Source organism: Lethenteron reissneri, chromosome 10 (genome assembly GCF_015708825.2).
Source record: "Lethenteron reissneri isolate LAM-NWPU_2019-01 chromosome 10, ASM1570882v1, whole genome shotgun sequence".
NCBI classification, from domain to species: Eukaryota; Metazoa; Chordata; class Hyperoartia; order Petromyzontiformes; family Petromyzontidae; genus Lethenteron; species Lethenteron reissneri.
In genome coordinates this window covers 10,485,899-10,500,818 of record NC_083788.1, presented here as the reverse complement: position 1 = coordinate 10,500,818, position 14,920 = coordinate 10,485,899, and the positions used below count along the sequence as shown (strand labels likewise).

The following is a 14,920-nucleotide window of genomic DNA, read 5'->3' as shown; positions in this document are numbered from 1 at the left end:
TGTGGTGAGGGTATTGTTTTAAATAGAGAAAGCTGTATGGATGACTAATTCACAATGAACTTGCACACAAGCTGCAGTCTACCGACTTCACGATTGGAAACCATGATGGGACAAACCGGATTTTATTTTGCAGGTTTGCAGGAAAAAAACTAAAACAATTTTAACTCAGAACCAATATTTTGTCATTTGTCTTTTATTTATTGAAGAATAAAGTTTTTTTTGGGTTTTATTCAATGGCCGTATTTTTTACGCTGTTCTTAAATAGTAAGCCATTAATTTAAACACCCTGTGTTTACACACTCCTGACATCGCCTCTTAACCATTGAACCCTGACCCTTGCCCCTCCTCCCGGGCAGGATGTAAATTCTCACCTGGCAGAGGATGTGGCATCTCAAAAGAAATAAACGTAAAATAAAGAATTCCATTCTTTTCTCACCAAATCACATGGGCGAGTTGGGTAATGACTTTGGGAAAAATTCGCGACAAAGGCATGAGCAGTAAGGCGAGTCTGACTGTCCGACTCTTGTTCAGACCGACCAGCCACCCCACCCCTCCCCCCAAAGCCTGTTCAAGTAAGCGACTACACTGCCCGGTGGTGTAACATCTACGTCTTGAGGGTGTATCCCTCGCGGAAATGCCTCATCACTGCGAGGCACCATGGGGAGCAGGGAAGTGCTGCTTGATAAAAGGCGTCCTGCACTGCTACTTGAAGCTCTGTAGAAGCGCAAGAGTGCCTGTAACACCACGTTGCACCCTCTTGTCGGGCACAATAAATAACAGAAATTTAATCTGCCGTTCTTGTTTTAACATACCTTTCTGTGGCGATTCTCAGCAAGCTAAACTCTGAGCTTTGTACTTTTGTCGCATTGTGTCGTTGGCTTATTGGCTTGTAACGAGGCATCTTAATTGGCAACATTCGTGGAAACATGCGACCGCCCCTCCAACTCGGCCCCTCTGCAGTCGCCACTTCGTGCCTCTACCCAACGTTATCGCTCGGCCTTCCTCGCTCTCCCAATATATTTATTTACCTTGAGCGCATAAATAAGAGCACTGCTGCCTTCGCAACAAATTACCGGTTCAGCATTATACATTTTCCTGTCCCTTTCTCCAATTAATATAATGGAACTGCACACTGTGGGGGTGGAGACGTGGGGTTACCGTGACAGCACCTCCACCAGCAACTCCAGTACAGTTCGCGATTGTAGGGCTGTACCCGCAGCAACGTTGGCACGGGCAGTCACATGGGACAGCCGGTGGGGCTGGAGGGGCCCGGGTTGAGTGACAAACAGTTAGAGGGTTGAGCGGGCAGCCGATGGCAGTGCTGGGAACTCGTCCTCCCCTCCGTGCCTTGCCGTGTGCCAAGACCAGTCCGCAGGGCCGACGACCTGACGACGATGAAAATGACAATCGCACACGGAGCCCATCAGCAGCCGGCTTGGATACACAGCGAGCGTCTTTGAAGGCTGATGTGGCCTCAACACAGTGCTTGTGCCACGCTAGATGCACTCTAAGGCCATGTGAAATGCGCACACGTGCGCACACGTGCGCACACGTACACACACACGTGCGCACACGTACACACGCACACGTACACGTACACACGTTCACAGGACAGCGTTCATAACGAGCGTGGCGGAGCGTGGACGTCGCTCACCTGCTGGCAGGATGGGCAGCAGCGGCAGTCAAGCTCACTCCCGGAGTCCGCGACTTTTGCCCCCTGCCCCTTCTTCTTCCGGGCCGCCCCGACTGCACCTGGCGGTGGCAGCGAAGCGTGAACGACTGCGGCGGCAACGAGCGCTCTGCACGCCGTTGTTGACGCGGCGGCGCCACGTCTCTCGCGAGGCTTTCGCGAGACGTTCACAGATACTCTATGCCACAGGAACAAGCACTGCATCGTCAGCCGTGCCTTGTGTCACCTGATTATCGATGATGGGAGCTGAATAACATTACTGCAATGGTTCCCTTTCTTTGGCCAGGATCTCCACTTTGTTCAATCATGATCCTTTCTCTGCTTGTTTCTTTAATAGCTAGTTTGGGATACTCTCCGAGCTTGTTATCGTAACGTGTTGCGAACCATTGTGGGGTCTTCTTGCCTTGACTTTGTGTACAGAGGGGGGGGGGGAGGAGGGGCGGTAAACTTCCAGGCCAGGAGAGTGACGATACATCGATCGCTTCGCGCGTCAAACCGCGTGCGATTTTTACGATTTTGACACAGGACGATTGCTTATGGCAACATGTTGCCTTATCAATGTAAATGCGACTGTAAAAACTGAGGAAAAAATTATGAAATTGTCAAATGAAAATCATGACCCAGGAAGGAGGGACGGCGGCGTGAATCGTTACAGGCCGGACTACGATGATGATGGGGAGCAGTTTGCTGCTCTCTCTCTCGCTAAACATAAATTACCCACAAAATTACTTTATTGGGTAAAAGCGCACGACAAACAATAACTTTGCCGTACGTGCAAAGTTATTGTTGTTACCTGTACCTGGTTGCTGCTGCTGCCGCCGCCGCCTCTGCCCATGGGCGTCCAAGAGCTGCCGCTGCCTCTCCGTGTCGGGCAGCAGCACCAGCAGCTCCGGCAGCACGACGCCGAGGCCTACGGGGCCCAGCAGGGCCTCGCAGCGCGCGTGGTAGTCTATCGCTGACAGCGAGCCCTGGGCGACGCCACGGTGGGGGGGGGGGAGGGGGGTCGGCGGGGGAAGGGGGTGGCAGGTAAGTTCATGGGCGAGGTCATGGGCGAGTTCACAGGGACTTCTGGGACGTTCACAGAGAATAGATTTGATTTGTCCAGACCCACGATCAATGAATATTACAACGCACCAGCACCATTAGCTGCAATTACAATTACACTGCGATTACAGTTCATTGTGAATGACACCGTCGTAGCAAAACTGCGCTGCGTATACCTTGTGCCGCACAGTGATAGCTGCCATTGGGGATGGGGGGGGGGGTTCCCATTTGGCTGCAGCGGGGCATTGTATTGGTTGAGATATGAGATTACGATCGTGATTGACCCCAGGTCTGTCTGGTTTTGTGGCCCGCTGGTTTGTACCCCTACCTGGCGGAACTGGCCCGAGAGCTTCTTGAAGTCGGTGAACTTGTCTTCGTCCTCCCCCAGGATCCCGCGCACGCGATCGATCAGGGAGCGATTTCGCTGCACAAAGTTTTCCGGGGCTATGTAGCCAGTGCCGGCGCCGCCACCTCCAGCTACCTCCCCCTCTCTGCAAACACGCACACACACAAAAGGCACACGACACATCAACGTACAAAGACGAAGATCCCTTGTGTTGCCTTAACAGATTGTTGGGGACAGCGAGCGCCTATGAAGGCCGGCACAGCAGAAGAGGGGGGTGGATGACCATAGTTACACATCGCATCAGGTACTTGTATTGCAGTGCGGCGACGACCCCGCTACCCAGTGGCACACAGACAAATACACAAAGATCCCCCGTATAGCCTCAACAGACATTTGGGCCAAGTGCTGCTAGCAAATTCCTATAAAGGCCGGCACGGCACACCAAGAGGTGGTTGGCCAGCATCACGCCCGACAGCCTTCGTCTCCCCAGTGGCGATGTTTACATACCACACCAGGTACTCATTTGGAGACTGAGTCGACCTAGGGGAGGCCCAGGACTGGTGTTGGCCAAGAGCAGGAATCCAACTCGGGTTGCTGGGTTCGTAGCACCGTGCGCTAGCAGCTAGACATATGAACATACTGCGGCGTTGGGGTTAGATCGTGGCTGACGATTGCCTGGAGTGCCGGAATCACCTGCAGTCGCTGAATGCGGCCGGCACGGCCACGAGCCCGGGCGGGGCCCCTTTCGGCACGGCCACGGCCACCACCGCGGCCAGGCCCGGGGGGGCGATGCTCGTTGGGGACCCCCCAAAGCCTGGGGGAGCTGTGGCCGGTGCTCCCAGGCCGGGCGGGGGCTGCTTCACCACAGCGGCGGCGGTGGCGACAGGGCCAGACTTAACGAAACCTGGCACGGAGGAAGAAGGAAGCGATAGACGGTTAAAATACAAAAACACGGAATTAGACTTCGCACAGCTCTGTTCTGGTTGAATATCACCGAATATCCGTACACGCATCATCAGTACAATTTTAGAATAAAGTTGTATTCCTAGGAGGGATTTACCCAAAAGCAACCTGGCTAAATTGATGAATGGGGAAAGGGGAGGGTGTGTGGAGGTGGGGCTCACCGGGCGGTGGCTTGCGGGGCACAGCAGGTGCAGTCAGCGCCGGAAAGTCATCTTCAAGGCTCAGGAAACCACTGACTGCTTGCACCGGCGGCGGCAGCAGCAGGGACGGCGGGCCAGGAGGGGCGGCCAGGCCCGGGGGCGGTCGAGGGACGCCGTTAGCCAGGGTTCGCCGCTCGGTGCCGTTCGTCTGGTCAGCGCCGGAGGCTGGAGCCGGGGGGAAAAAGACGCCGGTGGCGAGAGCGGAGGAGCGAGCGGTCGGGGTGTGCGAGAGGGGAGGAAGCGGAGGAGGACAATCGTCAGAGAGCAGTATCGATGGAGACAAACGCCTCCCCGAAGACGGGAAACCCCCTAGGAGCCCCTCTCCCCGTGTGGCGCACGTTGACACATCGAGTCGCTGATCAATGTCGCCCGCGATACACGCGCCAATCTGCGTGTTTACCAATCAATTCACATCCATGCAAATGTACATGCTAATGTTCTATAGGCCAATAGAGCGGACGAACCTATAAACCAGAAACAATAAAAAGGGGACTGCACAAACAAGACTACGGAAAATTAACACCGAAGCAAATTGCGACTGAACGACATCAATTTAAATTTCTATTTAAAGCTTTCGTGACTGCAGGGATTCATCTTTTTGGTTCTTTCGGTAAAGTCACGTAGAATGGAAATAATAAAATAATAAAAATAAAACATAATAAAGCATTTTATGTTTTATTTTTATTATTTTATTATTTCCATTCTACGTGACTTTACCGAAAGAACCAAGAAGACATCAATTTATTGAAGCGCTTCTCACCTGGCTCTTCCCACTCCTTCTCCCACCAGCAATCGCTCTCCGAGCCACTGCTCCTCCCCGCCTCCTCTGCGGCCCTCCCGCCGGCGTCCTTCGCATCGTCCGCTCCCACCTTCCGCCTCTCGCTTCCGGCCGCCCCTTTCTCGTCCGCCGCCGTACCCGCCCCGGCCTTCCCCTTGCCCTTGTTCCGCTTGGCCTTTGCTCGCGACGCCTCGTCCGCGGCAGACTGGGCCTCGGGCACGACCGCTTTAGTTTCGCCGACGGTGGCTGCTCTCACCGGAGCCGCCGCGGTCGTGGTCGCGGCCCTCTTCTCATCCGCCCGCTCCCCGCCCAGTTGCTTCTTCCCGCCGCCCTTGCCCGATATCTTGGGTGCGGTGAGTAGCGACGAAAGGTCGAAAAGCGTGGGCGCCGATCGGAACTCCAGCGAGGTCACAGCAGGGCTGGCATCCTCCTCGTCGTCGTCATCGCGGTCCAGGCCCTTCATCACCGCGATTGCCGCGCTCCGGTTCTTGCGAGCGGCTACTTTGCTGCTCTTCTCCCCCTTTGCGCTTGCGGCCACATTTGCCGCGGCGGCGGCGCCGGAAGAAGAAGTGGGAAAGCATGGCGGCTCCAATTTTAACGTTTGGTCCGATGGTGCCGGGGGAACCGGGGCGGCGATGGCGGCCGTGGTAACACCAGAGCTGCCCCATGCGGAGGCGCCGCCTGTGCCGCGCTGCTGCTGGCGCCCCCCCACCAGACCTGGCCGCGTCGGGACCTTCCCAATGAGCACTGGGAAATCGTCCTCCTTGAACGCCCGTGCGGCCACCGTGGACTGCCGGGCTGCGCCGCCACCGCCGCTCCCGCCGCCGGGCAAGCCCCCGCCGATGCGGTGCTCTGCCCGGCTCAGCGTCGGCAGGCTCGGAAAGTCCTCGTCCAGCGGCGCTTGTGGACGGGACCCAATCTGGACTCCTGAGAGATAGGGACGCTCCTCATGGGAAGAACTGGGCTGGGGAGTCTTGCGAGGCTCCTGCTGTTGCGGCGCTTGCGTTGGTGCCAGCGCCCTGGAGACCAGCGCCTTCCCAAGCGATGCCAGGGTGCTGGGCTCGTCTTCTCGGCTCAAGGTCGCCGGCTTCTGCTGTGGTTTCTGTGGCTCCGCTTGCGCCTGTGACCTGGCCGTCTCCCGCACCGGCGCCGAGCCGATCGGTCCAGTCCTGAGCGCCTTGGCACTCGCGCGGTCCTCGGCGATGCCGGCCGTCCTCTCCTCCCGCTTGGGTGGTCGTTTCTGTGGGTCCGGGGTCGGCAGCAATCCCTTGCGGAGCGACTGCAGGCTCGGGAACGCCTCCTCTTCCTCCTCTCCCTCCTCCACCCTCGCGTTCCCCCGAGCCTTGGCCTGCAGCTTCATGCGCTGTGGTGGCGCGCGTCCCGAGCCCAACTTCGTCAGGCTCGGGAAGTCTTCCAGTTCCAGCTTGGGCTGCGGCCTCGGCTGCTGGGCCTGTGGCGGCGGGCCCTGAGGCGGCGGGCCCTGTGTTCTCACCGGCGGGCCTTGTGGCGGCGGGCCCTGTGTTCTCACCGGCGGGCCCTGAGGCGGCGGGCCCTGTGTTCTCAGCGGCGGGCCCTTCTGCCGTTTCGTGAGGCTAGGGAACTCTTCCTCCCTGGACTTAAGCTGGGGCTTCGACTGTGGCTGAGACTGCGTGGGGGCGAAGGTTCGGCAGGGTTGCCCGGCGAAGCCCGGCACGAAGGCCGGCGTGGAACCCGTCAGGCTCGGGAACTCCTCATCAAACACCCGGATGTGAGACTGGTGCATTTTGGCCGCCATGTTGGAACGCGCGTGCGCGCTCTCCGACGCCGAGCTGAAATTCAAACAAACCCCCCCAATGATCAGAAACGCGGAACAAAAAAGGATTGAGCACCCGTCACCGGGAAGGAGACAGTGGCCCGTTAAGTGGCTGTGGCAGCAGCGTGCGGGCCCACCTGGCAGAGGTGGTGACAGCGCCCAGGGCTGGGAACTCGTCGTGGGCGAGCGGCCCGTTGGACACCGTCTGACCGGCCGCCAGCGCCACCCGCTTGGCTGCCGTGTCGCCCGTCACTGCCACCCTCGTGCCCACTGGTGGCGAGACAGGGTGTGGGGATGGCTCGTTAGAGCGCATGACGGCTCGTGGTAAAGAGATTGTTGGCTCATAAACAGTGAACAGCTCGGCGGGATGAGCAGGAAAATGTGGACAGCATCGGGGACGGCACGTTGGGCAGCGCGACACAGAGCATGACACTGACCAAGTGTCAGAGATAGACCTGGTATGAATATTTTCAACTGTAAAATGTTTGACCAAATACTGTGTTATCTCGGCCAAAGATGCCGTCAGGCATTAGAATTGATCCCCAGGCCTGACCAGAGGGAGAGCGGTGCTGTTCGTTGCGCGATGCAGTGTGGTTGCACTCCAGGACCTCACCCTCGGCCTCCATTTGCGCCCGCTCCGGACTGTCCCCGTCGCCTGAAGGAGAGTATCGTTTCGCTGTCTGCTCCGCTCCACTTCCTGCAGCAGCTGCTGCCGCTGCCGCCGCCACAGCCGACTGCTGCTGCTGATGTTGCAGCTGGGCACCCAGCGACTCCCGCAGCGCCATCACCAACTCCCGGCCCTCGTCCCTGGTTGCGACGGCACTCGCAGACACCCGGCATGGTTAGTCGTAGTTCGCGTGCGTCACCTAGGGGCGCCGCTGTATGACGACACTACGGTACGTCGTACGGTACAAGACCCACGATAATCGCATCGTACGTTTTGAAAAACATAGGCATATCGTGATTGTCGTGTGCGCGTGTCTGAACAGGTGTGTGTGTGTGTGTAGGTGGGGAGCGGTGAAGTCACCGCCACTGAGTGGCGAACGGCGGTTGTTGTTATAAGTATGTGTCTGCAGGTGTGAGTATCTATGTGTGAGCAGGTGTGAACAGGTATGTGTGTAAGCCTTTGTCTCTGTGTGAGCAGGTGTGTGAGTTGGTGTGTGCGTGTGAGATCCGGTGTCCGTGTGAGCATGTGAGCAGGTCAGTCTGTGAGCAGGTGACTCTCTGAGCAGGTGAGTGCGAGAGTCGGTGATAGTGCGAGCAGGTGAGCGTGCGAGCAGGTGAGCGTGCGAGCAGGTGAGCGTGCGAGCAGGTGAGCGTGCGAGCAGGTGAGCGTGCGAGCGTGTGAGCGTGCGAGCGTGTGAGCGTGCGAGCAGGTGAGCGTGCGAGCAGGTGAGCGTGCGAGCAGGTGAGCGTGCGAGCAGATGAGCGTGCGAGCAGGTGAGCGTGCGAGCAGGTGAGCGTGCGAGCAGGTGAGCGTGCGAGCAGGTGAGCGTGCGAGCAGGTGAGCGTGCGAGCAGGTGAGCGTGTGAGCAGGTGAGCGTGTACCGGTTTTCCCTGGGTCTCGGTCGTCGCGGTGGACCCCTGCTCCTCGTATCTCGCTCCACGTCTTCAAAGTCTGCATTTGTCACCACACCTGCTGACCACACACCGCAAACCACACCTGCTCGCCACACACCGCATCTGGCCACCACAGACCACACACTACCCCTGGCCACCACACACCAACACCTGCTCACTACACACCACACAGCACCCACCACGCACCAGACCTGGTTGCCACAAACCACACCTGCTCACCACAAACCGGACACCACACCTGGTCACCACGTGACCGAAACACACCCCACCGCATGTAACATCCCCGCTACCACCCCCCTCACGATCTGCCCCCCCACCGCCAACCCCCCCCCCACCCCCGCTTCTGGGCGTGCGGCGGCACCCACCGTCGTTGCGGAGGTGCCGGCGGAGCGGGCACGTGAACTGCAGCTCCAGCTGCCGTGTCTGCCGGGCCTCGGCGCGGTTGCGGCTGTGCACGCTGGCGCGGTGGGCGCGCAGGTCGATGTCGGTGCGGAAGGCGTTGACGAACTCCTGGCCCTGGCAGGGGCCTTCCTCGCACAGGAAGTGCTCCGCCCGGAAGTGCTCCCGAAGGAAATTGTAGTCGCTGAAATTCGGGGGGGTCAGTGGGGGGGGGGGGGGACGACGACGATGAGGGTCGAGGGGTTATGGAGTGAAGAGAAGATGCGGCCCCAAAAACGATACACACACCGAGTGCTTATACTGTGAATGCAAGCGAAACGAAAACTCAACTTTTTTTATTTTACCAGGTAAGGCCCACTTAGTTATATCTCTGTTTTTCAGAAGCGACCTGGCCACAAACGATTGCCCAAGGAAGTGGCTTATTACGTGGAAATTTATATCAGCCAAATACTCGAAAACGCATGTTGATTCAAAATGGGAGGAAACAAGGGGTCGGGCTGGTAGGGGTACACAGTCGGTTTGGCTGGTAGGAGGTTACAGGTGATAGGTTAAATAGGGTTACCCAGTCCGTAGGGCTGGTATGGAGTTGGTATGGGTACACAGTATAGCTGGTAGGGGTACACAGTTTGTTGGGCTGGTAGGTGTTGATATGGATACACAGTAGGGTTGATAGGGATACACAATTTGTAGGCCTGGTAGGGGTTGGTATGGGTACTCAGGCAGTAGGGCTGGTAAGGGTTGGTATGGGTAAACAGTTGGTAGGGCTAATAGGAGGGTACAGGAGGTAGGGCTGGTAGGGGTTTGTATGGGTACACAGTATAGTTGGTAAGGGTACGCAGTTTGTAGGGCTGGTAGGGGTTGGTATGGGTACTCAGGCAGTAGGGCGGGGGGGGGGGGGGGTACAGGCAGTAGGGCTGGTAGGGTTACACAGTCGGTAAGGCTGGTAGGGGGGTACAAGCGGTAGGGGGGGTTGGGTTGCAGTTAGTAGGGCTGGTAGGGGCTGGCATGGGTACAGTCGGCAGGGCTGATGGGGACGGCTGGCCCAGAGGCCACTGGGCCTGGCCCCCTCACCTGTAGTACTCGTTGGTGCCCTCGGCGTCGCAGAAGTGGCAGTAGAAGTGGTCGCGCCGCAGGTGCTTGAGCAGCTCGTCGTTGTCAAGGTAGCGTTGGTCGCAGAACTGGCAGAGCGGGTGGCCGCGGTGCGAGCGGTCGTCGGGGTCACCCGTGCGCCGGTGATGCGCCAACTCCTTCCGTGTGTACCAGCGCCGCTCCCTTGAGAAGATCTGAGCAGCACGCACGCACGCAAGCGCACAAATGCACAAACGCATGAACAAGATCTCCTGTTTGAAATTGAATTGTAATGTGTGATACATATGTACACACACAAACGGAAGATTCCCCCCCCGCCCCCCTCCTTGTAGCCATGAACAGACTGTTGGGACGGAAGTTGTAAGGTAACAACGATTAGCTCACAGCTTTATGGTAATTAGCATGCAGACGCAATAAAGAGAAAGACATACATGCACAAGCAGATACACATAGAATCGGAATCTTTATTTAGAGTGGAAGTATCTGATGAGCTATGAAGCTCTTTTTCACAGATGTCCAGTCGGGGCGAGTCAGAAAGTTGCAACAACAAACAAAACCTGATGGAGTACAGAGTATAGGAAAGCTTGCGTGAACTGACAGATGAATCACCTGAAGTGAACACCAATCGTGAAGAGAACGCCCTCCATCTCTCGCTCTCTCTCTCCTTGGGAGCAATCCACGTCGCACCGCAATGTACGTCTCCACTCACCTTGAGGTGGCGCAGGCAGAGGTCGCACGGGAAGCGCTCGTGCTGCTGCTTCATGTGCTTCTGCAGCTCCTGCAGTGTGGAGAATGGCGGCAGCGCGGGGCAGCGCGGGCAAGCGTGCAGCAGCAGCTTCCTGCACGTGACGGAAACCGGGCGGTGATGTGACGGGTCAGGACAAAATATCTGTTTTGTCTTTTTACTCCCCCCCCCCCCCCCAAATCTCCATTGTGCAGTCTTGCTGCCAGTGGTGTAACTGCGTTATCCGTGGTAACACGCGAGCCCCGAAAGTGATTAAAAATTGCCCGGTTACTGTTCCCATGAACTTCACCATCAACTCCTCCACCCATGTTGACTTGACTGTTTAGTCTCAACCATACTGCGTTCTACCAGCACCACACTTGCGGCAGGTCACAACGCTTCTCTTTTCCGCTTCTTCTCTCGCGCTGCTCGGCAACTGTGACTTAAAAACACTACTAAACAAAATAACAACAAAAAGCCCACCAACGGCGTCACTCGTGGCAAGCATCAGCGAGGTCGGCGGTGCGAACGCCCCTACGAGGTGCGGCGCTGATGAGTTCCAAGATGGACAAGGTCTGCGGGAGCCGGGCGGGGGGCTGGGGACCGACTAGGGAGAGGTAAGAGCCGCAACCCGCCAACGGTGTACGTTGAACTTCTTTCACACAGTATGTAGGCAACCGTGCGAATCGGAGGTGTGGGGGAAGAACAGCAAACTAAACACAAAAAAGCAGTTATAAAGAAATGAGTTTTCAACCTAGATTTAAAAGTGCATATCTGCAGTGGCTTCCTAATATCGGAAGAGCATTCTAGACAAATGCAGAAGCACATCTGGAAAGCGCGCGATGCGGTGATCGTCTTTGTTCGATGGCCAGCCAAAAGCCACTGCGAAGATGACCGGAGTTCGCGTGAGGGTTTATGCTCCTTGACGAGATCAGCAAGTTATTGTGGTTCATTTGTGGAAATAACTTTGTGTGTGTAATGAGTGCGACCTTAAATGTATTCGTTCGGCAACCTGACGCCAATGCAGCTTGGCGAGCACCAGACAGACACGGTCAGATCTTGCGGTACCCCCCCCCTCTCCCCCCTCCGTCACGACACGTGCCGGAGAATATTGTACACAAGCTGCAGTTTTTGGCACCGACCTGTACTTGTCGCGCGTGCCCTCGCAGTCGAAGCAGATGCCGTGCTCCCGGTCGATAGTCATGCGGCTCGTGTCGAAGGACGCGAAGGGGGCGAACGTGTGCGTGAACACCACCTGCCGGACGGCGTGCACGGCATTGGCAGGTCCCACGGGCAGGGCAGGGCAGGAGTGAGCTTAAGACACCCATTTGACCGATTGAGAATTGCCTTCGGTGGCTTTAGGCCATCACCAACGAGGCAATGGAAGACGCATGGACCACCGACTCTCAAGTACTGTACTGCCCTCAACGTAATCTCCACTATAAATAATCTCCGCTCCTGGCCAATAACAAACTGACGTTCGTAGTCCGTCTGCGTAAATCACAATTTGTGTGAAGAGTTAATGGCTTGGGAAGCCCTTCTTCCAGCTGTGGAATAATCGTGGCTGTTGATGTCCTTTGATGGATATACTGCAGCCCGCCGTGGGAATGTGGAACTTCCACCAATGGTTGCAAGGCATCTGTGCATTGGCATATGTTGCTTAGAGTTTGTCTAAACGACTACTTGTCGGTCTACATTTTTTCATGCCGACTAAATCAACATTGACCACCACAGTGTGACATTATACGTATCAGAAATATTGACGTCGACGAAGACGAAACCTAATCTCTCGGGAGGTGCTCGTGATGAAACGGACAAGAAGAACACGTGTTGGAAGTGAGGACATATTTAATCAAGGCAAATGTAAACGTTAAGATACGTCAGTGGGTGGCCGCGCCTTGGTTAGAATGTTGACCGATGTGGGAGACGAACGACAGATTCGGCAGAGTGCACGGTGAACGCATCAGTCTTTTCTTGGATTTTCTGTTTGCACATAGTCACTTTAAGATGTATTCTTGTTCATGTTTTTGTTTTTTGTTTGTTGCGGTTGCACCCGATTCAAGAGCCGAATGGCTCACAGGGCTATACCTAATAAATGAACTTGAAATCAGAAAGTCGCTCACCACTGAGATGTAGCAACGAAATCTGCCCGCGTACAGGGCGGCTTGCTCGCTCACCTCACATCACAGGTAACCGTGAGAGATTGGTGACCGCTTGGGGGAGGGGCAAGTGTTATGGCCGATGGGTGAGTCAACTAATACCTGTACAGTGTACACTAAACTTCGAATCTAGAGTGTACACTAACTTTATGATGGTTCAAGGCCATGAACGCCTTAGTGATAAAGGGGTGGGGGAACCTTTTATCTGCCAAGGGCCATTTGGATATTTACAACATCATTCGCGGGCCATACAAAATTATCAACTTAAAAATTAGCCTGTCATATTTGGTCAAACATTTAATTAACCCACCCCTAATGCGATGGCTGGAACTGCTTCTCTTTGGCGAGGCGTGTGGTGTTAGCTGGTATTGATGATGTTGCAGCTACTAGCAACTGCTTTGCCAGGTTTGCTCCGAGATGTATTGAATTTCGAGTCCCGCCTGCGGTTGTCTTGGCAGGGCCACACCAAATGATTTCGTGGGTCTCATACGGCCCCGCAGGGCCAGACGTTCCCCACCACCCCTGTGATAAATGATGGCTCAATTACCCGTGTCTCATCAAAGTGAGCCTCCCCACCATTCAAGTTAGGCCGCTGTAATCGTTCAACGTCGCCACGCGGGGTTACGCAATTAGTCCGATTACAGGCCAAGAGACGCGAACTATCATCGGCAACCACCTTCACCTGAACGATTGGCACCCGATGTGCACTGTGGACCTGGTTGGGTTCGAGGGGGGGGGGGCCGAGCAAAAAGACTCTGGATCTGACTGGGTTGCTGCCCACCCAGCCAGCCAGCCGCCTGGGCCAGGTGGAAGACGCCGCAGATTTTGAAGGTGGCCCAGCCGAGATCGGCCAGGGCTGTCCGGCCTAGGGGAGGCATACGGGGTGCCGCAGGGAGAGGGCCGTGGGGTGTATGGGAGAGAGAGGCGCGATCGGTCAACAAACCGAGGCTGGGCCCCGGGCAAGGCCAGACAGGAACCAGCGCCTCTGGAAGGGAACGTGGTCGGGAGGGTGCGAGCTCCCAGCGGGGGAGGTTGTGGGTGGTCAAACGAAGGCAATGGGTAAGATCGGGCAGTGTGTGGGGGGCACCGTGTGTGTGTGTGGGCAAGGCAGCAAATGGGGAGTGGACAAGCGACCAAGGCAGTGGTTACGCCGAATCGACAAGGCCAGACATGAACCACGGCCTCGGCTAGAGAACGCGCATGGGCCCGACTGGGACGGGCGCATGGGCCCGACTTGGGTGGGTGGGTGAAGGCCGTGGTGGTGGTGGGGGGGGACAAGGCGAGTGTAAGGGTCGTCACCTCTGCGAGCTCGAGGCGGCACACGGCGCAGTAGGGTTGCTCGCTGAGCACCCGCATCTTGGTGGAGCACAGGAAGCACACGGGGTGGTCACACTTGCCCAACGCGAACACGTCCACCTCCTGGCAGCACAGCACGCACGGCCCGTGCGCCGCCGCGGCCGGCTTGTTCGTGCTGGCCATGGCGACGATGCGGTGATGGGGGTGGTGGGGGGGGTGATGTTGGTGTTGGCGGTGTTGGTGTTGGCGGTGATGAGCGTTAGCGATGAGGCGACGGAGGTGGCGGTGATGATGGTGGTGGTGGCGGTGTTGGGAGGGTGGCAGCCGGGGAGGAGGGGGGGGGGGCCTGGCTCGCTGGGCGGAGTGACCGCACGGCACCGCGCCGCGCGACTCGACCGGCGGCCACGTTGCTCAGGGAGGGGCGGGAGGACAGCGAAGCGCGCCGCCCTCTGTTGGGCGAGGCGGGACGTGATGTCATGTCGCGCGCGCGAAGTCGTGACGTCATGGCAGCGCGAGCGGCCAGTGACATCATGTCTCGCGCGCGAAGTCGCAACCTCATGGCAGCGCGCGCGAGCGAAGTGGTTACGTCATGGCAGCGCCCGCAGCGTTGTCGTTACGTCATGGCAGCGCCCGCAGCGTTGTCGTTACGTCATGGCAGCGCGCGCGTCGTTACGTCATGGCAGCGCGCGCGAGCGAAGTAGTTACGTCATGGCAGCGCGCGCGAGCGAAGTCGTTACGTCATGGCAGCGCGCGCGAGCGAAGTCGTTACGTCATGGCAGCGCGCGCGAGCGAAGTGGTTACGTCATGGCAGCGCGCGCGAGCGATTTTGTTACGTCATGGCAGCGCCCGCAGCGAAGTC

At 57.3% G+C, this 14,920-nt stretch overlaps 1 protein-coding gene across 1 annotated transcript; it reads right to left on the bottom strand.

The window, feature by feature from the left end:
* Nucleotides 1-105: 105 nt before the first annotated feature.
* Nucleotides 106-14,431, bottom strand: LOC133340558 (E3 ubiquitin-protein ligase ZNF598-like). Its single transcript, XM_061548862.1, has 15 exons — nt 14,065-14,431; nt 11,749-11,861; nt 10,592-10,721; nt 9,865-10,076; nt 8,760-8,977; nt 8,362-8,449; nt 7,427-7,620; nt 6,951-7,083; nt 5,004-6,829; nt 4,205-4,408; nt 3,774-3,984; nt 3,063-3,225; nt 2,490-2,658; nt 1,655-1,752; nt 106-1,385 (listed from the first exon to the last, which is right to left on the bottom strand). Exons 1-15 carry the CDS (start codon nt 14,242-14,244, stop codon nt 1,290-1,292), a joined length of 4,035 nt encoding a protein of 1,344 aa, XP_061404846.1. The 5' UTR covers nt 14,245-14,431; the 3' UTR covers nt 106-1,289.
* Nucleotides 14,432-14,920: the final 489 nt, after the last annotated feature.